A 26846-nucleotide genomic window follows, 5' to 3' on the forward strand; every position below is an offset into this window, starting at 1 on the left:
ACAGTGTGGTGTGCTACATGATACGGCCCTGCAGTGCGGGGCACTGTATTCTGTCGTGGGGTGGGGTGTTACGGTGTATTGCATCGGGGGGCGGCGATACAACGCTCTGATTTTTCTGCCTGTGACCAGGAAAGGACGTGACAGTGAATGGAGTCTCCGTGCGGCCCCCAAAGACCTACAGCGGGAATGGCCTGAGCCTGGAGCGAGCTGGCGTCTTTCTCATCCTCATCTCCCAGCTGGGGCTGAGCGTGCTCTGGGACGGCGGTGAGGCCCTGCCCGGCCGAGGGGGCGGGGTCCTGCCTGGCCGAGGGGGTGGGGCCCTGCCTGGCCGAGGGGGTGGGGCCCTGCCCGGCCGAGGGGGCGGGGCCCTGCCCGGCCGAGGGGGCGGGGCCCTGCCAGGGGAGTTCTGCACCAAACCAGCCAGACTAAGAGGACTTGGGTCTCACCCCACTGGCTAACCACAAGCCACACAAGCAATTCCCTCAGACACTCCAGTCTCCCAGTATCACCACCAGTGCACTCGTCCTGGGGATGAATGGTTATGAAAACAGCAAAGAATCCTGTGGCACCTTATAGACTAACAGATGTTTTGGAGCATGAGCTTTCGTGGGTGAATACATGCATCCGACGAAGTGGGTATTCACCCACGAAAGCTCATGCTCCAAAACGTCTGTTAGTCTATAAGGTGCCACAGGACTCTTTGCCGCTTTTACAGATCCAGACTAACACGGCGACCCCTCTGGTTATGAAAACAAACACCCCAATAAAAGAAAAAGGTTCTCTCGATCCCAAAGGACCAAGCCCCAGACCCAGGTCAATATACACATCAGATCTTACCCACAAATCACGCTGTTGCCAATCCTCTAGAATCTAAAATCTAAAGGTTTATTCATAAAGGGAAAAAGGTAGAGATGAGAGGTAGAATTGGTTAAATGGAATCAATTACATACAGTGATAGCAAAGTTCTTAGTTCAGGCTTGCAGCGGTGATGGCATAAACTGCAGGTTCAAATCAACTCTCTGGAACATCCCCCGCTGGGATGGGTCCTCAGTCCTTTGTGCAGAGCTTCAGCTTGTAGCAAAGTCCCTCCAGAGGTAAGAAGCAGGATTGAAGACCAGATGGAGATGAGGCATCAGCCTTATATAGGCTTTTCCAGGTGTAAGAACCTTTTTGTCCTTACTGTGGAAAATTACAGCAAAATGGAGTCTGGAGTCACATGGGCCAGTCCCTGCACTTTGCTGAGTCACAAGGCGTATCTGCCTTCTCTCCATGGGTCAGTTCTGTAGCTAATGGTCCTTAATGGGCCATCAAGCAGGCTAGGCAGAGCTGACACCAACTTGTCTGGGGTGTCTCCCAGAAGCAGAGCACAAGTTTGAAATACAGACAGGACAGAGCCAATATACATAACTTCAACTACAAAATGATACACACACCCAGACAGCACAATCCTAACCAGCAACCCAGAACCTGGTCTTAGACACCTTACATGACCCCTTTACATAAGATTTGGTGCCACTACAGGACCTTGGTTGCAACCGTGTTCTATATGGTCCCAGATTATCTCAATAACGTCACACCCCCGCTGCAGTGAGATCCTGGTGGTACACGGGGGTCAGGCTGAATTTCCCCCAGAGCCTGGTGAGGGAGTCGGGGGACCCTGGAGGGGGTGCGGCTCCCCCCAGATGGAGCTCCTGGGAATGCAGAGCTCCCATCCCTCCCGCTAGCAGAACCCCGAGCCCACTGCTCTCTCCCCCCCAGGCACCCGGGTGTATGTGAAACTGGACCCCCAGTACCAGGGCCGGGTGGCGGGGCTGTGCGGGAATTTCGATGGGGACACGGAGAACGACTTCACCAGCCGGCAGGGCGTCGTGGAGCCCACCTCCGACCTGTTCGGCAACTCCTGGCGCGTCAGCCTCCTGTGCCCCGAGGTCAACAATGAGGACTTCGAGCACCCCTGCATCGTACGTCCCGGAGCTGGCAGGGGAGAGGAAACCCGCGCCAGCGGGGGAGTGCTGTGCTGGGCGGAGGCCGGGGCGCTGAGGGCTGGAGTGTGGCAGGGGTGGACGGGAGGCTGCAATGCTGCTGCAGCTGGGATGCTGGGGTGTTGCTGTGGCTGGGAATTTGGGGTGCTGGGATGCTGGGGTGTTGCTGTGGCTGGGAATTCGGGGTGCTGAGCTGCAGGGGTGCTGCGGTGGCTGGGAATTCGGGGTGCTGAGCTGCAGGGGTGCTGCGGTGGCTGGGAATTTGGGGTTCTGGGACGCTGGGGTGTTGCAGTGGCTGGGAATTCAGGGTGCCAGGACGCTGGGGTGTTGCTGTGGCTGGGAATTCAGGGTGCTGGGATGCTGGGGTGTTGCGGTGGCTGGGAATTTGGGGTGCTGGGATGCTGGGGTGTTGCGGTGGCTGGGAATTCGGGGTGCTGAGCTGCAGGGGTGCTGCGGTGGCTGGGAATTTGGGGTTCCGGGACGCTGGGGTGTTGCAGTGGCTGGGAATTCAGGGTGCTGGGACGCTGGGGTGTTGCGGTGGCTGGGAATTCGGGGTGCCGAGATGTTGGGGTGACTGGGAATTCGGGGTGCTGAGCTGCAGGGATGTTGCGGTGGCTGGAAATTTGGGGTACCCAGATGCGGTGGTGTTGCAGTGGCTGGGAATTCGGGGTGCTGGGGTGTTGGGGTGTTGGGGTGGCTGGGAATTCAGGGTGCTGAGCTGCAGGGGTGTTGGGGTGACTGGGAATTCAGGGTGCTGAGCTGCAGGGGTGTTGGGGTGACTGGGAATTCGGGATGCTGAGCTGCAGGGGTGTTGCAGTGGCTGGGAATTCGGGGTGCTGAGCTGCAGGGGTGTTGCGGTGGCTGGGAATTCGGGGTGCTGAGCTGCAGGGATGTTGCGGTGGCTGGGAATTCGGGGTGCTGAGCTGCAGGGGTGTTGCAGTGGCTGGGAATTCGGGGTGCTGGGACGCTGGGGTGTTGCGGTGGCTGGGAATTCGGGGTGCTGAGCTGCAGGGGTGACTGGGAATTCAGGGTGCTGAGCTGCAGGGGTGTTGCAGTGGCTGGGAATTCGGGGTGCTGAGCTGCAAGGGTGTTGGGGTGACTGGGAATTCAGGGTGCTGGGACGCTGGGGTGTTGCGGTGGCTGGGAATTCGGGGTGCTGAGCTGCAGGGGTGTTGCGGTGGCTGGGAATTCGGGGTGCTGAGCTGCAGGGGTGTTGCGGTGGCTGGGAATTCGGGGTGCTGAGCTGCAGGGATGTTGCGGTGGCTGGGAATTCGGGGTGCTGAGCTGCAGGGGTGTTGGGGTGACTGGGAATTCAGGGTGCTGAGCTGCAGGGGTGTTGCGGTGGCTGGGAATTCGGGGTGCTGGGACGCTGGGGTGTTGCGGTGGCTGGGAATTCGGGGTGCCGGGATGTTGGGGTGACTGGGAATTCAGGGTGCTGAGCTGCAGGGGTGTTGCAGTGGCTGGGAATTCGGGGTGCTGAGCTGCAGGGGTGTTGGGGTGACTGGGAATTCAGGGTGCTGAGCTGCAGGGGTGTTGCAGTGGCTGGGAATTCGGGGTGCTGAGCTGCAGGGGTGTTGCAGTGGCTGGGAATTCGGGGTGCTGGGACGCTGGGGTGTTGCAGTGGCTGGGAATTCGGGGTGCTGAGCTGCAGGGGTGTTGCGGTGGCTGGGAATTCGGGGTGCTGAGCTGCAGGGATGTTGCGGTGGCTGGGAATTCAGGGTGCTGAGCTGCAGGGGTGTTGTGGTGGCTGGGAATTCAGGGTGCTGAGCTGCAGGGGTGTTGCAGTGGCTGGGAATTCGGGGTGCTGGGACGCTGGGGTGTTGCAGTGGCTGGGAATTCGGGGTGCTGAGCTGCAGGGGTGTTGCGGTGGCTGGGAATTCGGGGTGCTGAGCTGCAGGGATGTTGCGGTGGCTGGGAATTCAGGGTGCTGAGCTGCAGGGGTGTTGTGGTGGCTGGGAATTCGGGGTGCTGAGCTACAGGGGTGTTGCAGTGGCTGGGAATTCGGGGTGCTGGGACGCTGGGGTGTTGCAGTGGCTGGGAATTCGGGGTGCTGAGCTGCAGGGGTGTTGCGGTGGCTGGGAATTCGGGGTGCTGAGCTGCAGGGATGTTGCGGTGGCTGGGAATTCGGGGTGCTGAGCTGCAGGGGTGTTGCGGTGGCTGGGAATTCGGGGTGCTGAGCTGCAGGGATGTTGCGGTGGCTGGGAATTCGGGGTGCTGAGCTGCAGGGGTGTTGGGGTGGCTGGGAATTCGGGGTGCTGAGCTGCAGGGGTGTTGCGGTGGCTGGGAATTCGGGGTGCTGAGCTGCAGGGGTGTTGCAGTGGCTGGGAATTCAGGGTGCTGAGCTGCAGGGGTGTTGCGGTGGCTGGGAATTCGGGGTGCTGAGCTGCAGGGGTGTTGCGGTGGCTGGGAATTCGGGGTGCTGAGCTGCAGGGATGTTGCGGTGGCTGGGAATTCGGGGTGCTGAGCTGCAGGGGTGTTGGGGTGGCTGGGAATTCGGGGTGCTGAGCTGCAGGGGTGTTGCGGTGGCTGGGAATTCGGGGTGCTGAGCTGCAGGGGTGTTGCGGTGGCTGGGAATTCGGGGTGCTGGGACGCTGGGGTGTTGCGGTGGCTGGAAATTCGGGGTGCTGAGCTGCAGGGGTGTTGCGGTGGCTGGGAATTCGGGGTGCTCTCATTCCCACCTCTGGTTCCCAGGCGAACGCTCACCGTGGGACCTGGGCCCGGAAGCGCTGCAGCATCATCATGCAGCATCTCTTTGCCCCGTGCCACGAGGAGGTGCCCTGCCAGCAGTTCTACGACTGGTGTGTCTTCGATGCCTGCGGGTAGGTGCCAGGGGTTGGACTGGGCAGGCTCTGGGGCCTGGGCGCTGAGTGCTGGCGAGAGAAGCTGTCCCGGATCCACAGGCCTGGTGCTCTCACTTGGCTTTGGGAGGGCTCCTCTCTGTGTCAGCCCCCTCAGGGTCACACTGTCATGGGGGTCCACCCCCCCAGCTTCCCTGCCTGCTGGGACATGGGCCATTGGCTCGGCCCCAGAGCTCTCTGACTTTAAACCCAGTCCAGGAGCTTTCAGCCCCTCCTGGCCCCTCCCCCGCCCTTTGTCCTCCAGCTGGTCTCTGACACACACACACACTGGAAGGGCGGCTGCGCACAAGCACACACACACACACACACACACACACACACACACACACACACACACACACACACACACACACACACACACACACACACAGCGGCTGTCTATGGTCATTTGTTGCTAGGTACCAAATGTCTGGGCAACTGCAATGGGCATTGTCCTCTGGGACTGTCCATGGGCCCCAGGCCGCCCAGCCCTCTGGGGCTCTGCAGTGAGGCAGGCACAATATTCATACAACACATTCTGAACAATTCCCACTCCCCAAGCCATTCCCTGCAGCCAGTGCTCTGTGCAGGGGTTTGGTCTGAGAGAGGGCAGCGGGTGCTGGCCTCCCCTGGCTCTGCTCAGGCCTGCCCTGGGATCGTGAGGGGCTCAGGACCGGCGCGAGGGATGCTAGGGAGGGAGCCAGAGCCCCCTCTGGCGCCAGCACAGCTCCTAGAGAAGAGGCAGGAGGCCACGTTTGTGTGTCCCTGGGGGGTCTGGGTGCATGGGGGGAGCTCCGGGCTGAGTGGACCCAGGTTGGCTTCCCCTTGCCCTCAGGTCTGAGCATGGAGCCCGGGTTCCCCTCCCCTTCCCCGGGGCTATAGGGGAGCCAGGCTGGACACGGAGATGAATCCCCCGCCCAGGTCACTGCCCCTCTCCGGCGGCTGATGCGGCGCTGTGTGTTGGCAGGTGCGACTCCGGGGGGGACTGCGAGTGTCTGTGCACAGCCATCGCGGCCTACGCCGAGGAGTGTAACCAGCGCGGGGTGTACGTCCGCTGGAGGAGCCAGGAGCTGTGCCGTGAGTGCCCGCCCTGGGCTGAGCCTGGCGAGAGGGGCTGGGGCTGGCGGGCGTGGGCAGAGCTCCCCTGTGTGCCAGGCTGGGCCGGGGACTCCCCCAGGGCTGTCTGCTCCCCAGCCACAGCTGCGGGGTCCATGGCAGCACGTCCAGCCGCGGGTCTCCGGCTGGCTGTCAGGCCTGGAGAGGGAGCGGGGCAGAGGGGCGCCCAGCAGAGCCCAGGCCCTGCGGTATTGCCCTCTCCCCCATCTTTCCCAGGCCAGGCTGGAGGCGGGAGGGCTCTGTCCCCCCGGGGTGGGGCCGTTTGCAGCATGTCGCCACAGCAGCCTGGCTCCCAGACCTCCTGAGCCCCCGGAGAGCCAGTGGCCGTGACCCCTGCCTCCGTGTCTCCCTGCCAGCCATGCAGTGCGACAACGGGCTGGAGTACGAAGCCTGCGGCCCCGCCTGCCCCCAGACCTGCAAGAACTTCGGCCTGGAGCCCGCCGAGCACTGTGATGCCATCTCCTGCGTGGAGGGCTGCTTCTGCCCCGACGGGAGGGTCCTGCATGGTGAGCTGCTGGGGGCAGGGCGGTGACGGGGGCGCTGGGGGCAGGTCGGTGATGGGGGGGCTGGGGGCAGGGCGGTGATGGGGGCGCTGGGGGCAGGGCGGTGACTGGGGGCACTGGGGGCAGGGCGGTGACGGGCGCTGGGGGCAGGGCGGTGACTGGGGGCGCTGGGGGCAGGGCAGTGACTGGGGGCGCTGGGGGCAGGGCGGTGACGGGGGCGCTGGGGGCAGGGCGGTGACGGGGGAGCAGGGGGCAGGGCGGTGATTTGAGGCTGGGGGCAGGGCGGTGACGGGGGGGCTGGGGGCAGGGCGGTGAGGGAGGCTGGGGGCAGGGCGGTGACGGGGGCGCTGGGGGCAGGGCGGTGACGGGGGCGCTGGGGGCAGGGCGGTGACGGGGGGCTGGGGGCAGGGCGGTGACTGGGGGGCTGGGGGCAGGGCGGTGATGGGGGCGCTGGGGGCAGGGCGGTGACGGGGGCGCTGGGGGCAGGGTGGGTGATTGGAGGCTGGAGGTCGGGCAGTGACGGGGGCGCTGGGGGCAGGGCGATGACGGGGGGCGCTGGGGGCAGGGCGGTGACAGGGGTGCTGGGGGCAGGGCGGTGATGGGGGCACTGGGAATGTGGCAGTGATGGGGGCGCTGGCGGCACCGTGGCGACAGGGTGCTGGGGGCAGGGCAGTGAAAGGGGTTCTGAGGTGTGGGGAGACGGAGCCTGTCCCAGGTGTGACTCGGGGCCTGGGACGGGCCACACTGAATATGCCCCACTCAGGGCAGGCTGCCAGAAATGGGGGGACAAGCCCCCAAACTGGTGGTTTATTCTGTGATTAGAGTCATCGAACCAGTAACAAAAAGCGACTCGCTCTTGTGTCACCACGTTGGTTCACAAGCAGCCAAAACCCCAGTCCCCCGTCAGCGTTCCAGCCCGGGCTCCCAGCCAGCCAAGCAGGGCTCAGATCCTGAGAGGTTCCTGACAATCCAATTCACCACGTGACAGGTTCTCCCAGGCCCAAGGGACCAGACACTCACCTCCAGCTCCATGTGTCCCTCAGGCCTTCCCAATATCACCCTGCCGGCCCGTCCTGAGCGAGCGAACGCAAGGTTTATGAAGCAAAGCAAAGCAGAGAGTTATTGGCTGGTTAACGAATCACACGTAGGTGTGATTTTCAACACGGCAGCGATGGAGCAGGCTGCTGTCTTGCAAAAGTCTCTCTGGCAACTTCCAAAAGATTGGACGGGTCCCAGTCCGTTGTCCAAAATACTCCTTTTTGGAAGTGCCCAGAGCAGGAAAGAGGCTGCAGAAAAGAATGAGGGGGGATTTGATAGCTGCTTTCAACTACCTGAAAGGGGGTTCCAAAGAGGATGGATCTAGACTGTTCTCAGTGGTGGCAGGTGACAGAACAAGGAGCAATGGTCTCAAGTTGCAGATGGGGAGGTTTAGGTTGGACATTAGGAAACACTATTTCACTAGTAGGATGGTGAAGCACTGGAATGGGTTCCCTAGGGAGGTGGTGGAATCTCCTTCCTTAGAGGTTTTTCAGGCCCGGCTTGACAAAGCCCTGGCTGGGATGATTTAGTTGGGTTTGGTCCTGCTTTGAGCAGGGGGTTGGACTAGATACCTCCTGAGGTCCCTTCCAACCCTGAGATTCTATGATTCTATGAGGCAAAGCTGTGATGTCACAGCCCAGGTGCCTGGGAAGTGACTGGCCCAAGATGGAGTCCAGGGTCACGTGAGCATGGACAGTTACTGGTACAAGATGGAGCCTTAGGTCACTGACTGAGGGGCAGCCACTGACCCCTGGCTGCCTGAGGTGTCCCCAGGAAAGGCCAGCTGGGTGGGATGAGTTTCTCCAATGGCCCGTTGTGAGAATGGAGTGTCCTTAATGGGCCACCAACACCTCGCTGGCTAGCCCTGAGGTCAATCTCTCTAGGGGTGTCGCCCAGGCACAAACAGCCGATATTCCTCCTTCCCATACCCAGCTGATACACGCAGCACGTAGCAAATCGGAACTCTCCCGGGATGCCTCGCGTGATAGGCTTTGTACAAGATTGAAGTGATGGGGCGGCCACCTTTCTATACACAGCATCCCAGCAGGTCTGAGGGATGCTGCCTCCCCGCCGGTGCCCCTTGGGGCCGCACTGTGCCGGCCCTGAAGCCGGGATGCCCCTGACTCCACCCTAGTTCAGAAGCAGGCCGTGGGAGACACCCGCGCTGGGGATGGGCTCTCACCCCCCAGAGCTGGCTGCTCGGGAACGGGGTGGGGGAAAGGCCGTCTCTCTCGGTGCTCCCCTGCAGCCCTCTTGGCCGGTTGTGGGGCCCTGAGTCCCCGAGGGCCCTGGGGTAATGTGGGGGATCTCCAGGACCCGGACTGCATTGTTCTCCCGCCTGCCTCGGCAGATGGCAGCTGCATCGACCCTGCTGAGTGCCCATGTTTCTGGGAGGGCATCTCGTTCCCGGCGGGCGCTGTGGTGAAGCAGGAGTGCAAGAACTGGTGAGTTCAGGCTAGTGCCCTGCCAGCCATCTCCCCTGTGCCAGCTCCCTCCTGCCCATCTTCCGGGCCCGCCTCCGCTGAGCGCCCTCGAGGCACGTGCTCTGCCCATCTGGGGGCACTGCCACAGCCCAGGGGGCTCCCCGCCAGCCCCATGCCCTGAGGTGACAGCCAGGAGAGGCCATGGGCAGCTCCCCCCGGGGAGGCAGTTCCCCCAGCGGACACACGGGCGGACAGACATCACTCAGGAGCTTTGCTTCCGCCCCGTGGCATCCCTGCCTGGCGAGGCCCTGACGCCCGCTCTCTCTCGGCCCGCAGCACGTGTGAGGCTGGGCTGTGGCAGTGCGATGCGCCCGCAGAGCCCTGCCCGGCCCCGCCCCGCTGCCCCGAGGCGGAGTTCGCCTGCCGCACGGGCGGGCGCTGCGTGCCCAGCGCCTGGGTCTGTGACAACGAGGACGACTGTGGGGACGGCTCGGACGAGTTCTGCGTGCCCAGCTGTGCCCCGCAGCAGTACCAGTGCGCCAGCGGGCAGTGCGTGGCCTGGGGGTACCGCTGCGACGGCACCGCCGACTGCCTGGACCACTCGGACGAGCGCGACTGCCCGGCGCCCGGCTGCGCCCAGCAGGAGTTCCGCTGCGCCAATGGGCGCTGCATCCCCCGGGCACACGTCTGCGACGGGGAGCTGGACTGCGGCTTCGCTGACGAATCTGATGAGGCTGGTGAGTGACGGGCCATGGGCTGGGCCTGGGCTAGCGAGGGGCAGGGCAGGGCCACCCACCTGGCCAGCGGGCTACCGAGCCAGGCCCTAGAGCCTGTGTGCTGGGGCCCACGAGAAGTGATGCCCCGGCTGTGCCCCTCTGGAGATCCCCAGGCAGAGATCCCAGCCCTGCCCCTATGCGCACGGGGCTCAGAATACGGGGCCCTGGCGGGTGATTCACTGGGGGGTGCCCGGAGCGGAAGGTGGAACAGGTCCTGCATGGTGAGTGATGGGGGGTATGATCCTGTGGCAGAGCGTGGGGCCTGCACCCTCCTGTCGGTGCCACTGGTTCCCGGTAGCTGAGTGCCGGCTCCCTGTGGAGACCCCCGGGGGAGCCTGTGTCCCGCTCCCGGTAGCTGAGTGCCAGCTCCCCGTGGAGACCCCTGGGAGAACCTGGGCCCCGCTCCCGGTAGCTGAGTGCCGGCTCCCCGTGGAGACCCCCGGGGAGCCTGTGTCCCGCTCCCGGTAGCTGAGTGCCGGCTCCCTGTGGAGACCCCCGGGGGAGCCTGGGCCCCGCTCCCGGTAGCTGAGTGCCGGCTCCCCGTGGAGACCCCCGGGAAAACCTGGGCCCCGCTCCCGGTAGCTGAGTGCTGGCTCCCTGTGGAGACCCCCAGGGAGAGCCTGGGCCCCGCTCCCGGTAGCTGAGTGCTGGCTCCCCGGGGAGCCTGTGTCCCGCTCCCGGTAGCTGAGTGCCGGATCCCCGTGGAGACCCCCGGGGAGCCTGTGTCCCGCTCCCGGTAGCTGAGTGCCGGCTCCCTGTGGAGACCCCCGGGGAGCCTGGGCCCCGCTCCCGGTAGCTGAGTGCCGGCTCCCTGTGGAGACCCCCGGGAAAACCTGGGCCCCGCTCCCGGTAGCTGAGTGCCGGCTCCCTGTGGAGACCCCCGAGGGAGCCTGTGTCCCGCTCTCGGTAGCTGAGTGCTGGCTCCCTGTGGAGACCCCCGAGGGAGCCTGGGCCCCGCTCCCGGTAGCTGAGTGCCAGGTTGCCGGACAGGTGCCGTTCCCCAGGTAGTCTGGTGGGGGGATCTGGGCCATGCCTCGCCCACGCTGGCAGAGCTGCCTAGTGGAAGGAGTCTGACCCCGTCTGGCCCCGGCAGGCTGCGGCCCCCCCTGTGGGGCCGGGGAGTTTGGCTGCGCGGCAGGGCGGTGCGTGCCCTATCTGCATCGCTGCGACGGGCACGACGACTGCGGGGACTTCAGTGACGAGCGGGAGTGCGTGTGCCCCCCCGGCGACTTCCAGTGCCCGGACGCGCTGTGCCTGCCGCCGGCCCTGGTGTGCGATGGGAAGAGGGACTGCCCGGCTGGCACCGATGAGGCCTTCTGCCCAGGTGAGCCGCTGGTCCACCGCCCCGCGCGGCTCCGCTCTCCCCTCACTGGCCTCCCCCCTGGCTGTGCTGGGGCCATCCTCCGCCCAGGGGCGACCACCCCCTCGCCAGGCCCGGCCTCGCCCCGCCACTCCGCCCGGACTGTCCTCTACGGGCAGCCGCCCCCCTCAGAGCCCCGCCATGCCGCTGTGCAGGCCCTGGAGCGAATGCCCTGCTCGTGAGGGGGCCAGGCTGACGGCCCGGGAGCCTGGATCCCCCTTGGGAGCCGAGTGCGGGGAGCAGCGAGAGCTGCCAACCCGCCTGCCAATGCGCCTCCCCCTGCCCTGGGGCCTGCGCTGGGAGCTGCCCTCAGCTGGGTGGCAGCGTGTGACCGGGCAGCCCCTCTGAATTCTCCCCGCTGCAGGCCGGGTGACCTGTGCCCCGGGGCAGCTGCCGTGCCCGGACGGTTCCTGTGTCAGCAGGACGCGGGTGTGCGACGGAGCCTGGGACTGCGGGGACGGCTCTGACGAGAGCCCAGCTCGGTGCCTGACGGCGCGACCCAGTGCCCTGCCCGTCACCCTGCCCACGGCGCTGCCCACGACTCGCCTGCCGCCGGCCAGCCGCACCGCCGGTGAGTGGGCCAGGGGCCGCCGAGCGGGGGCTGCGGCTTCCGCACTCTGGCCAGTCAGCGGCAGTGGGGCACAGCTCCTCCCTGCTGCCCACTGTGCCCCCTGCTGGGAGCCCCCCCCACAGCCAGCGCCCTGCCCCCTTCCCAGAGCCCCCCGTGCTGGGAGCTCCCCCCACAGCCAGCGCCCCGCCCCCTCCCCACAGAGCCCCCAGCTGGGAGCTCCCCCCACAGCCAGCGCCCCGCCCCCTCCCTACAGCGTCCCCAGCTGGGAGCCCCCCCCACAGCCAGCGCCCTGCCCCCTTCCCAGAGCCCCCCAGCTGGGAGCTCCCCCCACAGCCAGCGCCCTGCCCCCTCCCTACAGAGCTCCCCTGCTGGGAGCTCCCCCCACAGCCAGCGCCCCGCCCCCTCCCTACAGTGTCTCCAGCTGGGAGCTCCCCCCACAGCCAGCGCCCCGCCCCCTCCCCACAGAGCCCCCCTGCCAGGAGCTCCCCCCACAGCCACCGTCCTGCCCTCTTCCCAGAGCCCCCCTGCTGGGAGCTCTCCCCTCAGCCAGTGACCTGACCCCCTCCCCACAGTGCCCCCTGGCTGGAGCTCCCCCCACAGCCAGCACCCTGCCCCGCTCCCCCCACAGAGCCCCGTGCTGGGAGCTCCCCCCACAGCCAGCACCCTGCCCCCTCCCCACAGCGCCCCCTGCTGGCATTGAGGCATCGGCTCTGTAGTGCAGTGAGCAGGGGACGAGGCTGCTGCTGGGTCCCCTCCCCAGGGTCTCCCTATAGGACCCCCCCCCGCAGGACCTAGCCCTGAGGGCTCCCTCGGTCTCCCCTCACAGCGCCCCCGTGCGGCCGCTACGAGTTCCACTGCGGCAGCGGGGAGTGCAGGCCGCGCGGCTGGGTGTGCGACGACGAGGCCGACTGCCTGGACGGCAGCGACGAGCTGGTGTGCAACCGGACCTGCGGCCTGGACCAGCACACGTGCGCCGTCACCGCCGAGTGCATCCCCTACGGGCAGCTGTGCGACGGCATCCCCCAGTGCCGGGACCAGTCCGACGAGAGCACCGACAACTGCGGTGAGCCCGGCGCCGCCCCGGCCCTGCCCGCCCGACCCGGCCCGCGCCTCCCGACCCGGCCCGGGCCCCCCGGGCCCTTCCTCCAGCCCCGCCCGACCCGGCCCGCGCCTCCCGGCTCCCAACCCGGCCCGGGCCCCCCGGGCCCTTCCTCCGGCCCCGCCCGACCCGGCCCCCGCCTCCCGGGGCCCTTCCCCCGGCCCCGCCCGACCCGGCCCGCGCCTCCTGGCTCCCAACCCGGCCCGGGCCCCCCGGGCCCTTCCTCCGGCCCCGCCCGACCCGGCCCCCGCCTCCCGCTGCTCAGAGCCGTGCTCGGAGACGGTGGCACCCTCCGGGGCAGACGAGGCCGCCTGGGGTCCCCTCCGCCAGAGCCCAGCTGACCACGGACCCCGCGTCTGGCGAACGCGCAGAGGGAGCCGAGGGCACGTGCTGAGTCCTCAGTGCAGGCCAGCCGCACCTGTGCCTTGGGGTCCCTGGCGTAACCCTCCGCCCCCCCCACCCCGAGCCGGGCTCCGGTTCGGGCACAGAGCCAAGCCCGCTGAGTGGGCAACGGCTCCATTCGCTGCCCTGGGCCCAGCCCACTCGCCTTTACACCCGGTGACATGGGCAGGGCCTGGCTTCGGTTCCCACCGACGACCCAGCCAGGGGCTGCTCACGCGGGAAGCCCCCCGCCCCAGGCAGCGGCAGACACCCCCCCCCCAGTGCCGGCCAGGGTGGTCCTGCGCCCCAGAGCAGGGTCACTGATGTCCCCTTCCTTCCCTGGCAGGATCCACCGAGATCCCGCCCTGCCCAGGGCTCTTCGTCTGCAACAACCGCATGTGTGTGAACGTCTCCCGGGTGTGCGACGGCTCGCACGACTGCCCCCAGGGCGAGGACGAGCTGGCCTGCGGTGAGGGCGGCTGGGGGGATGGCACAGGCCTGGGGCGCTCCCGGCAGCACAGCCGTTGGGATGGGGGCCTGCCCCAGGCTCTGCACAGGCCGAACACATGGGAGGTGGCAGGGTGACAGGACGACTGGTCTGAGCCAGCACAGGGGGTCACGGGGCTACATGGGCACATTGATCAGAGCTTATACTGCAGGGAGGCAACAATGCCAAACTACAGGGGCCCATGGCTGTGATGGGTGGAGAGGGAGCGGGCAGAGGGCCGTGGCTGTGACGGGGGCGGGAGCGGGCAGAGGGCCGTGGCTGTGACGGGTGGGAGGGAGTGGGCAGAGGGCCGTGGCTGTGACAGGCGGGGGGGAGCGGGCCGAGGGCTGTTGCTCTGCTTGGCGGATCCCCTGGGCCTCTCACTGCCCCCCCTCGCCCCCCTGCAGAACAGTACGTCCCGGCCGGCGAGAGGAACCAGACAGTGGGGCCCTGCGCCGAGTACTCGTGTGCTGAGGGCAGATGCATCCCCTTTAAGCAGGTACGGCTGGGCCTGGGGCTGGGGCGGGGGCAGTGCCGGCTGGCGGGGGCTGGGGTGGCGGGGGCAGTGCCCGCTGGCGGGGGCTCCGACGCTCGGGTGTGCGGCTGCTGGCCCAGCGCTGCCCCCTGCCTGCGGGGCTGGGAGGTGCCGGCCGACGGGGCGGGGCAGAGCTCCCTCTGGCTAGCGACCAGGGAGGGGGAAGGGCAGTGCCCCTGGCTGAGCTGGGCAGAGACCCTGTGCCCTGGCCCGAGACCTGCGAGCTCCCTGCCTAGCAGTGCCCAGGCTGCCCCCCCTGCGCCTGCCTCAGTGCCCCCCCGCCCCCGCCTCCACCTGCCCCGCCCTCCCCCGGGCTCCCGGCCCCTCCCGCCATGCTCCCCTGGCCGATGCGTCGCAGCCCTGGCACCCGGCAGCCTCACCCCCAGCCGCTGAGACCGTCCCACGCGGGGCTGGTGGGTACAGCCAGGGCCCTCAGCCAGGGCCCTCGGGGGGGGGGAGCTTAGACCCCACCCTGGGGTTCCTGCCTCTTCCCAGCCAGCCCCAAACTGAAACCAAAAACCCCTCCAGCCGGCTCCCCGCCCCGTCCTCTCCTCCTCCCTTCGTCCAGCTCCCCACCCCCCTCCCGGCTCGGTTCCAGGCTCAGGCACCCCTCACCTACAGTCACCCCCTGCTAGGGGGACCAGACAGCAAGTGTGAAAACTCGGGACAGGCGGTGGGGGGTAATAGGAGCCTATCCAAGACAAACCCCAAATATCGAGACTGGCCCTATGAAATCAGGACATCTGGTCACCCTACCCCCTGCTCTCCCCCCCCATGCAGACACCCCAGTAAAACTAGACATTCCCAGGTCAGTCTCCCCGCTCCCTGCTGCGTCCCAGCCCCTAGTGCCTGCTGCTCTGCCGCTCCGACGCTTCCCCCACACCGGCTGGTCTGTGCTTCGCCCAGCCGCCCGTAGTGCTGCCCTGCCCTGCCCCCTGCCCCCTTCGCCAGTCTCTGCTTCCCCCACCTGCCCGTACTGCCCTGCCCTCTGCCCCCTTCGCTGGTCTCTGCTTCCCCCACCCACCCATATTCCCTGCCCTGCCCTGCCCTGCCCCCTGCCCCCTGCTCTCTGTCTCCCCCCGTCACTGCCGCCCCCCAGCTCTGTGCGTCGCTGCCTCTCCCCGGGCGGCTCAGGGTTGGCTCCCTGCAGGTGTGCAACGGGCTGGCGGACTGCGCTGACGGCAGCGAGGCCTCGGGCTGGCTGCCCTCGGACGAGCGGGACTGTGGGCTCTGGAGCCCCTGGGCCCCCTGGAGCCCCTGCAGCCGGTCCTGTGGGACGGGCCTGCAGATCCGCAGGCGGGTCTGCACCAGACGGGCCAACGACGTCCTGCGCCACTGCCACGGCGAGGAGACGCAGGCCCAGCAGTGCTTCGCCCTGGCCTGCCCAGGTGAGACTGTCCCTACAGCCGGGCGCGGGGCGGGCAGAGGGGGTGTCCGTACAGCCGGGCGCGGGGCGGGCAGAGGGGTGTCCGTACAGCCGGGCGCGGGGCGGGCAGAGGGGTGTCCGTACAGCCGGGCGCGGGGCGGGCGGAGGGGTGTCCGTACAGCCGGGCGCGGGGCGGGCGGAGGGGGTGTCCGTACAGCCGGGCGCGGGGCGGGCAGAGGGGTGTCCGTACAGCCGGGCGCGGGGCGGGCAGAGGGGGTGTCCGTACAGCCGGGCGCGGGGCGGGCGGAGGGGTGTCCGTACAGCCGGGCGCGGGGCGGGCAGCGGGGGGGTCCGTACAGCCGGGCGCGGGGCGGGCAGTGGGGTGTCCGTACAGCCGGGCGCGGGGCGGGCAGAGGGGTGGCCGGACAGCCGGGCCCGGGCGGGCAGAGGGGTGTCCGTACAGCCGGCGCGGGGCGGGCAGAGGGTGTCCGTACAGCCGGGCGCGGGGCGGGCAGAGGGGGTGTCCGTACAGCCGGGCGCGGGGCGGGCAGAGGGGGTGTCCGTACAGCCGGGCGCGGGGCGGGCAGAGGGGGTGTCCGTACAGCCGGGCGCGGGGCGGGCAGAGGGGGTGTCCGTACAGCCGGGCGCGGGGCGGGCGGAGGGGGTGTCCGTACAGCCGGGCGCGGGGCGGGCAGAGGGGTGTCCGTACAGCCGGGCGCGGGGCGGGCGGAGGGGGTGTCCGTACAGCCGGGCGCGGGGCGGGCAGAGGGGTGTCCGTACAGCCGGGCGCGGGGCGGGCAGAGGGGTGTCCGTACAGCCGGGCGCGGGGCGGGCAGAGGGGTGTCCGTACAGCCGGGTGCGGGGTGAACACAGGGGTGTCCGTATAGCCGGGTGCGGGACAGACAGAGGGGGGATGTGTCAGGAATCACTGCAGCCCCACATGGGCAATACGGGGGTACTCCAGCTGGTGCAGTGCGTGGGCGGGGCCGGTCCCACCTGCCCTCTCCCCTCTGTGCCCTGCAGTGGATGGCGCCTGGAGCGAGTGGGCGACGTGGGCGAACTGCACCCAGGACTGCCGCGGGGTGGTGGTGCGGCGCCGGGAGTGCATCCCGCCCCGGAACGGGGGCCGGCCCTGCTCCGAGCTGCCCGGAGCCTCGCCCAGCACGCTGGAGATCAGTGAGTCCGTGGGGCGGCGGCGGGGGTCCCCTGCTCTGGGCACGGCCGGCATCCACGCTGGAGAGCGACTCTATGGGGCGGAGCGGCTCTCTGTGCTTCCCCGCGGCCTGGCTCTCGGCCGAGCCCACAGACACCGTCTGGCGTAGCTCCTTCCCCGCTGGCCAGGCTCCCCTGCCCGTGAGTGGGGGTCAGGGGCCCTCGGCCCCGCAGGGCTGCTGTGTGTTGCTGTTGGCCCCGGGGCTCCCTCTGCTGGAGGGGGGGTTGCTACGATGCTGCCACCATGGCCCAGAACAGCTGCTCCTGGCAGCCGGCTCCCGAGAGGTCGAGCCCAGCCTGGCACCTGTGCCTCGTCCCTGGAGCTGCCGGGGCTGGGCCGTGGGTGGTGGGGGCTGGCGGCCCCGAGTGAGCTCACCGCGCTCCCCGGTCTCTCTGCAGAGCCCTGCCAGCTGGAAGGCTGCCTCAACGCCACCGCCTGCCCCGCGGGCCTGGTGCGCAGGCCTTGTGCCCCGTGCCCCATGGCCTGTGCCGACCTGGCTAGCAAGGGCAAGTGCAAGAGGGACAGGCCCTGCAGCCCAGGTAGGGCCGTGGGGGGGGCTGCGAGGGGTGGGGTCTGGGGGGCTGGGTGGGAGGGCCCCGGGGGGTCCAGCGGGTGGGCACTGCCTCTGCCTGACGGCACTCACTGCCCACCTACCCTCGGGCACGGCTGTAGCTCGACCAGGCCAACCCCTGTGGGTCCGCACTGGAGCAGACGCTGGTGCCACGAGCCGTAGGGCACTGGGCAGTGTTTGAGTTGTAATGAAAGAGGGGCTGGGGCAATTGTTTTACATTCATAACTGATGCAGCAAGACCCACAGGTGCCACGTCTCAGCCCTGCCCGGCCCAGAGGTGCCGGGGCTCTGAGGTGCCAGGGCTCTGAGGTGCCAGGCCCGGAGGTGCCGGGGCTCTGAACCGCCGGGCCCGGAGGTGCCGGGGCTCTGAACCGCCAGGCCCGGAGTTGCCGGGGCTCTGAACCGCCAGGCCCGGAGGTGCCGCGGCTCTGAACCGCCAGGCCCAGAGGTGCCAGGGGGCTAGGAACTGCCAGGCTGTCACGGAGTGTGGGGGACCCAGGCCCTTCACCCCCGTGCTCCCTACGATTCACCAGGACTCTCAGCCAGCCAGTAAAGCAGAAGGTTTATTTAGACGACAGGAACACAGTCCAACACAGGTCTTGCAGGCACAGATAACCAGATCCCCCCGGTTAGGTCCATCTTGGGGGGCCTCCCAGCCCCCCCCCCCGGGGATCAGAGCTCGGTCTACCTGCTCCCCTCTCTTCTTCAGCCCACTCTCGACTCCCAGTCCTCTCCGGCCCCTCCTCTCTCCTCCGCCTCCTTCCTTTGTCTCCCCTGGCCAGAGGTGTCACCTCCCCTCCCCCAGGCCAAGCTCAGCTCACAGTTGAATTCCTGCATCTTCACCTAAACCTCTGGCTCTCCCCTCCCCCACACAGACAGTCTGTGCTTCCTACTCCTTCACACCTCTCCCCCCTCCGAGACTGAACTCCAGCCAGTGACCCGGGGAAGTTCGGACCCACCTACAACCTTATGCCGCCCGCGCCCTTTCCCCACCCTAGTACCCCTGGGGTGCACACGGGGCTGGGGCCTTCTCCCAACGTTCCAGTCTGGGGGGCTGTGATTCAGGCTCTCTCGGTTCAGAGCCCCCCTTCTGACCCTGGCCCCCCTCTGGACAGGCCCCTCGGGGCGGGGTAAGGGCCTTACAGCCATCTTCCCCCTGTCCCGGGCCTTCCTCCCCCTCTGGCAGAAGTCACAGGAGCGGCAGTGCTGCCGGACATGGGCAAAGACCCCAGGCCAGTAATAGTTCTGCAGCAGCCGCTGCTGGGTACGCCAGGCTCCCTGGTGCCCTGAGGGGGACATGTCATGGGCCTGGCACAGCAGCTGGTGGCGATACTCCTGGGGTACCACCAGCTGCCTCCTGATCCCCCCTGACTCCATCTTCCCTGGGGGAGCCCATTCTCGGTACAGGAGCCCCTTCTCCCACAGGAACCTTTTCCGGCCACCTCGTCCCATGGTCTGTCCCCCCCCGAGGTTGGCCAGGTCCCTTATCCTCCGCAAGGAGGGGTCTTCCCGCACCGCGGCCTGGTACTCAGCCGCTGGGGCAGGGGCGGGGATCTGCTCTCTCTCACCGGCTGGGTATGGGGCCACAGCCTCTCTGAGCCCCGTCCCTGGGCGTTCCCTCCCTACCGGGTCAGGGTCCGGTGTCTCGGCCAAAGTACTTTCCCCGGGGTCAGGGTGCAGAGCCCTGCGTCGACCCTGACTACGGTTCACGGACAGGGTACCCTGGGTGTTACTTGGCCAGTCCTCGAGGTCCCCCCCCATTAACACCTCCGTGGGCAAATGTGGGTGCACTCCCACGTCCTTGAGGCCCTCCTTGTCCCCCCACTTTAGGTGCACCCTCGCGACAGGCACCTTGAATGGGGTCCCGATCACACCCCTCAGGTTCAGGTAGGTGTTGGGCACCATCCGATCTGAGCCCACCACCTGCGGCCGGGCCAGCGTCACCTCTGCGCCCGTATCCCAGTACCCAGTGACCTCCTTCCCGTCTACCTCCAGGGGAACAAGGCACTCGCTCCGGAGGGGTAGTCCCGTGCCCACCCTGTAAACCCCAAACTCAGGGCTGGGAGCATCCAGTCCCTCGGAGGGGTCAACCCGGGGCCCCCCTCCCTCCTTCGCAGGGGGTACGCGGCCCACCCCCCTTTCGTGCGAACGCTGCCCCTCATCCGGCTGGGTCTCTACCAAGTTGACCCGGTGTGGGGTTGGTCTGCTCAGTTTGTCCCGGAGCTTGGGGCACTGGCCCCGTACGTGGCCCGGTTGGCCACATTGATAGCAGCCCATGTCTCGTGGGTCCCCTCGAGTGGGACGGCTGGACCTGACGCCAGATGCTTCCCTTTGGTGGGGGCCCTCCCTCGGCTCCTTCTGGGAGGTCCTATGGTGACTCTCTCTCTGCGTTGAGGCAGACCTGCTCCTTCGAGACACCTCCCTGCCATCCCCCGCCCGATTGTCCATGTATTGGTCGGCCAGCTGGCCTGCATGCTGCGGGTTCTCCGGCTTCCGGTCCATCAGCCACTGCTTCAGGTCAGATGGGCACTGCTCATACAGGTGCTCCAGTACGACTAGGTCAAGCAGGTCCTCTCTAGTTTGGGCCCCAGCCGTCCACTTGCGGGCGTACCCCTGCGCCCGGTTGACCAGTTGCAGGTATGTGCCCTCCCGGGTCTTACGTTGGCCCCGGAACCTCTTCCGGTACATCTCCGGGGTCAGCCCAAACTCACGGAGCAGGGCCTCTTTGAACAGGTTGTAGTCCCGCGCCTCCTCCCCTCTCATTCGGCTGTACACCTCCACGGCGGTGGGGTCCAGTAAGGGGGTGAGGCACCGGATCCTGTCTGCAGGGTCAACCTGGTGCAGCTCGCAGGCATTCTCAAAGGCCGTCAGGAAGGTGTCTATGTCCTCCCCCTCCTTACGCGGGGCCAGGAAGTTCGTATCGAAGCTCTTTGTAGGCTTGGGCCCCCCCTCACTCACCGCAGCCGGGGCCTCCCTGTTGTTCAGTTGGGCCATGGCCAGCTCATGTCTGCGCTGCTCCTCCTTCTCCCTTGCCTCGAATTCACGCTGCCTCTGCCGGTCCTCCATCTCCATCTCCTTCAGTTTGATCTCTCTCTCCAAGTCCAGCCGCCTGGGCTCCACGGAGGCCGAGCGTCGCCGGGACGACCCCCTGCTGGCCGGGGGGGTCACGGTGCCCTCGGTAGTTGGGCTCCTCCTCCTCCCCCTTCCCCTAGGCCTAGGGGTGGGAGGTCTCGGGATGCCCTCAGCAGCCGGCTGACCACTCCCAGTGGGTACAGACACTGGTGTCTGCGCTGCATCTGCCGGGCTGCTTCCCTCAGAGACCGGGTCCGGTTCATTGACTCGGTCTCTCTCCTCCAGCCGGGCAATCAGCTGGGCCTTGGTGAGCTTCCCATAGTGCAGCCCCCTCTGCTTACACTGCTCCACCAAGTCGCACTTGCGCTGCGTGGAATACATCTTCCTGCTGGCCGCTCGCAGGCCGGGGTGCTCGCCGCTCCCCACGGGTTCCAGGGGGACCCCTAGTGTGCCAGTCCTTGAGGTCACCACCCCTCTGCCAGGGTCGAGCTGCAGACTCCTCTGCCCCTGGGATCGCTCGCTGCAATCCCCCGGGGGACCCTGTTACTGCAAAGTCCTTCTCTCTGGTCACACTCGCCCGGGGGTGAATCGCCCCTTCGTTTTACTGCTCCCCAGTCACTTACTGCAGGAAGCGCCGTCCGCGGGGTGCAGTCGATCCCACCGCTACCACCAGTTGTCACGGAGTGTGGGGGACCCAGGCCCTTCACCCCCGTGCTCCCTACGATTCACCAGGACTCTCAGCCAGCCAGTAAAGCAGAAGGTTTATTTAGACGACAGGAACACAGTCCAACACAGGTCTTGCAGGCACAGATAACCAGATCCCCCCGGTTAGGTCCATCTTGGGGGGCCTCCCAGCCTCCCCCCCCCCCCGGAGATCAGAGCTCGGTCTACCTGCTCCCCTCTCTTCTTCAGCCCACTCTCGACTCCCAGTCCTCTCCGGCCCCTCCTCTCTCCTCCGCCTCCTTCCTTTGTCTCCCCTGGCCAGAGGTGTCACCTCCCCTCCCCCAGGCCAAGCTCAGCTCACAGTTGAATTCCTGCATCTTCACCTAAACCTCTGGCTCTCCCCTCCTCCGCACAGACAGTCTGTGCTTCCTACTCCTTCACACAGGCCCAGAGGTGCCGGGCTCTGAACCGCCAGGCCCGGAGGTGCCGGGGCTCTGAACCGCCAGGCCCGGAGGTGCCGGGGCTCTGAACCGCCAGGCCCGGAGGTGCCGGGCTCTGAACCGCCAGGCCCAGAGGTGTGGGGGCTCTGAACCGCCAGGCCCAGAGGTGTGGGGGCTCTGAACCGCCAGGCCCAGAGGTGTGGGGGCTCTGAACCGCCAGGCCCAGAGGTGCCGGGCTCTGAACCACCAGGCCCAGAGGTGCCATGGGTGGGGTCCCTGTGGAGATCCCTCTGCCCTATAGAGTGGTGGAGCAAAGCTGCTCTGACCCATCCAGACAACCCAGGGCCCATCCCCCTGCATGGCCGGCAGTGGGGCTGAGGCGTGTGCCCTCACCCGTCCCCTGTGCTCCCCCCGCAGGCTGCTGGTGCCCCGAGGGGCTGGTGCTGGACAGCGAGCAGCAGTGTGTGCGCCCCCGGGAGTGCCCGTGCCTGGTGGAGGGCGTGCGCCACTGGCCCGGCCAGCTGGTGAAGGTGAACTGCCGCATCTGCGCCTGCCAGGACGGGCAGATGAAGCGGTGCCGGCAGAACCCGGAGTGCACTGGTAGGTGGGGCTGGGTCCCGGGCTCCCCGGCCCCCGCTCCATTCTCGAGGCTGATTCCTGGCTCGCCTGCGTCCCGCTGCCCCTGGCCGCCAGGGCTCGGCAGGGCCAGCAGCGCGGGAGGCTGTGGGGGCTCGTCTCACGTCCCCTCCCGGTGTCTGTCTCTAGTTAACTGCGGCTGGTCGGCCTGGTCTCCCTGGGGCGAGTGCCTGGGCCCGTGCGGTGTGCAGAGCATCCAGTGGTCCTTCCGCAGCCCCAACAACCCCAGCAAGCACGGCAACGGGCGCCAGTGCCGGGGCATCTACCGCAAGGCGCGCAGGTAACCCCGCGCTCCCCGAGCACCAACGCTGGGCGGTGGGCATGGGGCATGTGTCACCCCCACACTCCGGTTCCCAGGGCTCCGGGCGTACTCCCTGCGGGTCTGCAGGGCCTTTTCCCAGTGAAAGCCTTGCACAGAAATATCCTGATCCTCTGTTAACCGTCAGCCGCTCCGCCCACAGCGCCCCGCTCACCAGCCCTGGTCCGGCTCCCCGCTGGCCAGGCAAGGTCGGTGTGGTCTGGGTTCTGGCCGCTGCACCTCACAGTCATGCTGAGGATTCTTAGCGGCTTCGATCTTGGGCTGAGTTCATCTTCTTCCCGCTCTTTCCTCCTCCTCCTCCTCCTCCGTCTTCTCTTCTTTGCCTTTCTTTTTTCTTCCCAGCTCGTCTCCTCCTTGGACCCCAGCTTATATAGTGACACTTGAGTCCTGCTTAGCTGCACCTCAGGGGTGAAAGTAACTTACAGGACTTACCAGTACTGCCAGAGTCCTGAGGGGGCGGGGCCTCAACCAGAAGAGGCGGAGGCTCATCCAGAAGGGGCGTGGCCTCTCAATATTTAAAGGCCCTGGGGCAGTGGCTGTGGCTGGGAGCCCCAGAGCCTTTAAATCAACCTGGGGCTCCCAGCTGCAGAGGTGACTGGGAGCCCCCAGGGCTCAGGGGCAGATTAAAGGGCCTGGTACTCCGGTCACCCTGGAGCTCTGGGCCCTTTAAATCGCCAGAGCTGTGGGGGTGATTTAAAGGGCTCAGGGCTCCCTGCAGCCGCGGGGAACCCCGAGCCCTTTAAATCCCAGCCGCGGAAGCCGGTGGGGTGCGGCACGGCGTACTGGCTCTTGCCGATACACCGTACCGTATCGTACCGTACCATACCAGCTTACTTTCACCTCTGCTGCACCTTAACCAATCACTTCACTAAAGTCTGACAAAATCATTCGCTGACCAGTCCTAACATACGGCAAAATCATTCGTTACCCCCTCCGACCCAGCCCCTTGGTTGATTTAAATCCTGTCAAATTAGTTACGCAACAGCCAGAAACAATCAAAGCACCAGCCAGAGACCAGCCCGATAAACCAGAGCAGTGGGACCCATCAAGACAAAACAGCACCGAAGTGGGGATTTCACACCCCAAGTGCAGAGAAGTGATTCCTTGCCAGACAGGATGCTGCCAATTAACCAGCTTAAGAGACTCTGCGTGTCTGGTGATGGTGGCTGCTATTACGAGGGGCACCGACATTCACTGTTGATATATAGATATATAGTGGGGATGTGACTTTCTGGTAGGAGGCTGGAGTGGGCACCGGGCATTGGGCTCTGGGGGTGGGTACCAGGCGCTGGGCTCTGGGTAGAGGGCATGGGGTGGGCATGGGGTGGGGGTGGGCAGTGGGCTCTGGGCAGGGAGCTGTGGTGGGCACCAGGCAGTGGGGTCTGGTAGGGGGCTGTGGTGGGCAGTGGGCATTAGGTGCCAGGCACTCTAATCAGGGGACTGCACGTTAAGCCCCAGTCCTTCCCTGCTGGCACTGTGCCCCCAGCCAGCTCAAACCGCGCCCCTCCCCATGCAGGTGCCAGACAGATCCATGCGAGGAGTGCGAGCACCACGGCCGGTTGCACGCCATTGGCGACCGCTGGCGATCGGGGCAGTGCCAGGTGTGCCAATGCCTGCCCAACCTGACAGTGCAGTGCTCCCAGTACTGCCCGTACAGCACCGTGGGGTGCCCCGAGGTGAGCCTGGCACCCAGCTCTGCCCTGAGCTGGGGGAGGGAGGCCCAGTCACCCCGGGGTGGAGCCCCGGCTGATGGGAGCTGGCGTTGCTGGAGAAGGGCTGCTGGCCCCAACTGGGGAGCCCTTCGGCAGGGGCTGGGGGCAGGGCGAGGTTTGGGGGTCCATGGGGACTTGAGGGGTCTGGGTGTGGGGGTGTCTCCAGCTCAGGGCAGGGCTGGTTGGAGCCCCGCTGGGGGCTGGGAGACTCGGCGAGGGGCTGTGAGGGGAGGCCGCCCTGCGGCGCGGGCACTGGGCTGGCACCCCAGGGAGCTCCGCGGCTCAGGCCGGTTCCAACGTCTCCCCACAGGGGCGGGCGCTGGTGGAGGGCAGGGGTGAGGCCTGCTGCTACTGCGCTGAAGCGGGTGAGTCCTGCGCTGGGGCGGGTCCGGGAGAGTCCTGGGGCCCGTGGCTCCATGGTGCTGGGGGGAGGGGGGGCTAGTGAGGCCTGTGCCTCCATGGTGCTGAGGGGCGTTAGGGGGGCTAGTGGGACCCGGGGCTCCATGGTCCTGGGGGATCCAGGGAGGGGGCTAGTGGGGCCCGGGGCTCCATGGTGCTGCGGGGGCAAGGGGGCAGTGCTGCCGTGCTTGGGCCATGCTGCTGGGAGGGGTCCAGGCGGGGGTTGCAGGGCCCGTGGCTCCATGGCACTGAGGGGTCCAGGGAGGGGGCTAGTGGGGCCCGTGGCTCCATGGCGCTGGGGGGGGTCCAGGCGGGGGGTTGCAGGGCCCGAGGCTCCATGGTGCTGGGGGGTCCGAGGGGGGTTGTGGGGCCCGTGGCTCCATGGCGCTGGGGGGGGTCCAGGCGGGGGGTTGCAGGGCCCGAGGCTCCATGGTGCTGGGGGGTCCGAGGGGGGTCGTGGGGCCTGTGGCTCCATGGTGCTGGGGGGGGGTTCCAGGCAGGGGGTTGCGGGATCCGTGGCTCCATGGCACTGGGGGGTCCGAGGGGGGTTGTGAGCCCCGTGGCTCCATGGCGCTGAGGGTCCGAGGGGGGTCATGGGGCCCGGGGCTCCATGGTGCTGGGAGGGGTCCAGGTGGGGGGTTGCGGGGCCCGTGGCTCCATGGCGCTGAGGGTCCGAGGGGGGTCGTGGGGCCCGTGGCTCCATGGTGCTGGGGGGTCCGAGGGGGGTTGTGAGGCCCATGGCTCCATGGTGCTGGGGGGCAGGAGGGGAGGGACTCTCACAAGACATGCCCCAGCCAGTCCTGGTGCCCTCTCCCCCCCGACCTGGCACCCCTCCCCCCCGGCCAGTGCCCCTCAGACCTGACCCGCAGCCCCCCAGTGGCCGGTGCTGGTCCGGGCAGGGCGTGGGCTGTCCCCAGCACGGGGCTGGCCGCGGGGCGGGTTCTGCAGCCCCCCGGGCTCCCCTGAGATGTGCTGCCCCTTTCCCCTGGGATCGAAGGCAGCAGGGAGCCCGGCCCCCCGAGGGGGAAGGGAGGTACATGGGGGACTCCTGCCCCCAGGGCTGTGCGGGGATCTCCTGGGCGGGGGCCGCGGTGTGTGTGGCACAGAGTGGAAGGGACCGAGGCAGAAATCCTGTCGCCCTGTTCAGGTGAGAACCGGACCAGCGCGCCTGCTGTCCCACCGACCGGGCCCCCGGGCACCACCCTGGCCAGCCCGGCTGCCTCCACCAGCCCTCCGCTCATCACCTTCCCGCTGCCCCCTCTCGGCGGTAAGTCCTGGCTCCACGGCCCCCCCGGGCGGGGGGGTCACTCAGACAGGGGTCTCCGGGATGGACTCGAGGGGGCCGGGTCGGGCTCTGACTCCCAGCACGGGGCCGTGGGGGGGTCACTCAGACAGGGGTCTCCGGGATGGACTCGAGGGGGCCGGGTCAGGCTCTGACTCCCAGCACGGGGCCGTGGGGGGGTCACTCAGACAGAGGTCTCCGGGTTGGACTCGAGGGGGCCGGGTTGGGCTCTGACTCCCAGCACGGGGCAGTGGGGGGGTCGCTCAGACAGGGGTCTCCGGGATGGGGGCCGGGTCGGGCTCTGACTCCCAGCACGGGGCAGTGGGGGGGTCACTCAGACAGGGGTCTCCGGGATGGGGGCCGGGTCGGGCTCTGACTCCCAGCACGGGGCAGTGGGGGGTCACTCAGACAGGGGTCTCCGGGATGGACTCGAGGGGGCCGGGTTGGGCTCTGACTCCCAGCACGGCGCAGTGGGGGGGTCACTCAGACAGGGGTCTCAGGGATGGACTCGAGGGGGCCGGGTCGGGCTCTGACTCCCAGCACGGGGCAGTGGGGGGGGTCACTCAGACAGGGGTCTCCGGGATGGACTCGAGGGGGCCGGGTCGGGCTCTGACTCCCAGCACGGGGCAGTGGGGGTGGGGGTCACTCAGACAGGGGTCTCCGGGATGGGAGCCGGGTCGGGCTCTGACTCCCAGCACGGGGCCGTGGGGGGGTCACTCAGACAGGGGTCTCCGGGATGGACTCGAGGGGGCCGGGTCGGGCTCTGACTCCCAGCACGGGGCAGTGGGGGGGTCACTCAGACAGGGGTCTCTGGGATGGACTCGAGGGGGCCGGGTCGGGCTCTGACTCCCAGCACGGGGCAGTGGGGGGGTCACTCAGACAGGGGTCTCTGGGATGGACTCGAGGGGGCCGGGTCGGGCTCTGACTCCCAGCATGGGGCAGTGGGGGGGTCACTCAGACAGGGGTCTCCGGGATGGGGGCCGGGTTGGGCTCTGACTCCCAGCACGGGGCAGTGGGGGGGTCACTCAGACAGGGGTCTCCGGGATGGGAGCCGGGTCGGGCTC

At 67.5% G+C, this 26846-nt stretch overlaps 1 protein-coding gene across 1 annotated transcript in view; it reads left to right on the forward strand.

Annotated features, from left to right (window-relative positions):
* LOC123363313 (SCO-spondin-like) overlaps window positions 1-26846 on the forward strand; it is a 153155-nt gene that overhangs the window by 34542 nt on the left and 91767 nt on the right. The window contains exons 21-40 of the mRNA XM_045004174.1: window positions 130-264; window positions 1759-1961; window positions 4674-4801; window positions 5787-5896; window positions 6292-6441; window positions 8828-8921; window positions 9237-9637; window positions 10770-11000; window positions 11401-11607; window positions 12434-12670; window positions 13434-13556; window positions 13982-14073; window positions 15260-15497; window positions 16499-16651; window positions 17087-17227; window positions 21852-22034; window positions 22200-22350; window positions 23906-24065; window positions 24412-24466; window positions 25648-25767. Coding sequence (XP_044860109.1) covers window positions 130-264; window positions 1759-1961; window positions 4674-4801; window positions 5787-5896; window positions 6292-6441; window positions 8828-8921; window positions 9237-9637; window positions 10770-11000; window positions 11401-11607; window positions 12434-12670; window positions 13434-13556; window positions 13982-14073; window positions 15260-15497; window positions 16499-16651; window positions 17087-17227; window positions 21852-22034; window positions 22200-22350; window positions 23906-24065; window positions 24412-24466; window positions 25648-25767 — 3312 coding nt within the window. The remainder of the gene's footprint in view (window positions 1-129; window positions 265-1758; window positions 1962-4673; window positions 4802-5786; window positions 5897-6291; window positions 6442-8827; window positions 8922-9236; window positions 9638-10769; window positions 11001-11400; window positions 11608-12433; window positions 12671-13433; window positions 13557-13981; window positions 14074-15259; window positions 15498-16498; window positions 16652-17086; window positions 17228-21851; window positions 22035-22199; window positions 22351-23905; window positions 24066-24411; window positions 24467-25647; window positions 25768-26846) is intronic.

This window comes from Mauremys mutica, chromosome 2 (assembly GCF_020497125.1).
Source record: "Mauremys mutica isolate MM-2020 ecotype Southern chromosome 2, ASM2049712v1, whole genome shotgun sequence".
NCBI classification, from domain to species: Eukaryota; Metazoa; Chordata; order Testudines; family Geoemydidae; genus Mauremys; species Mauremys mutica.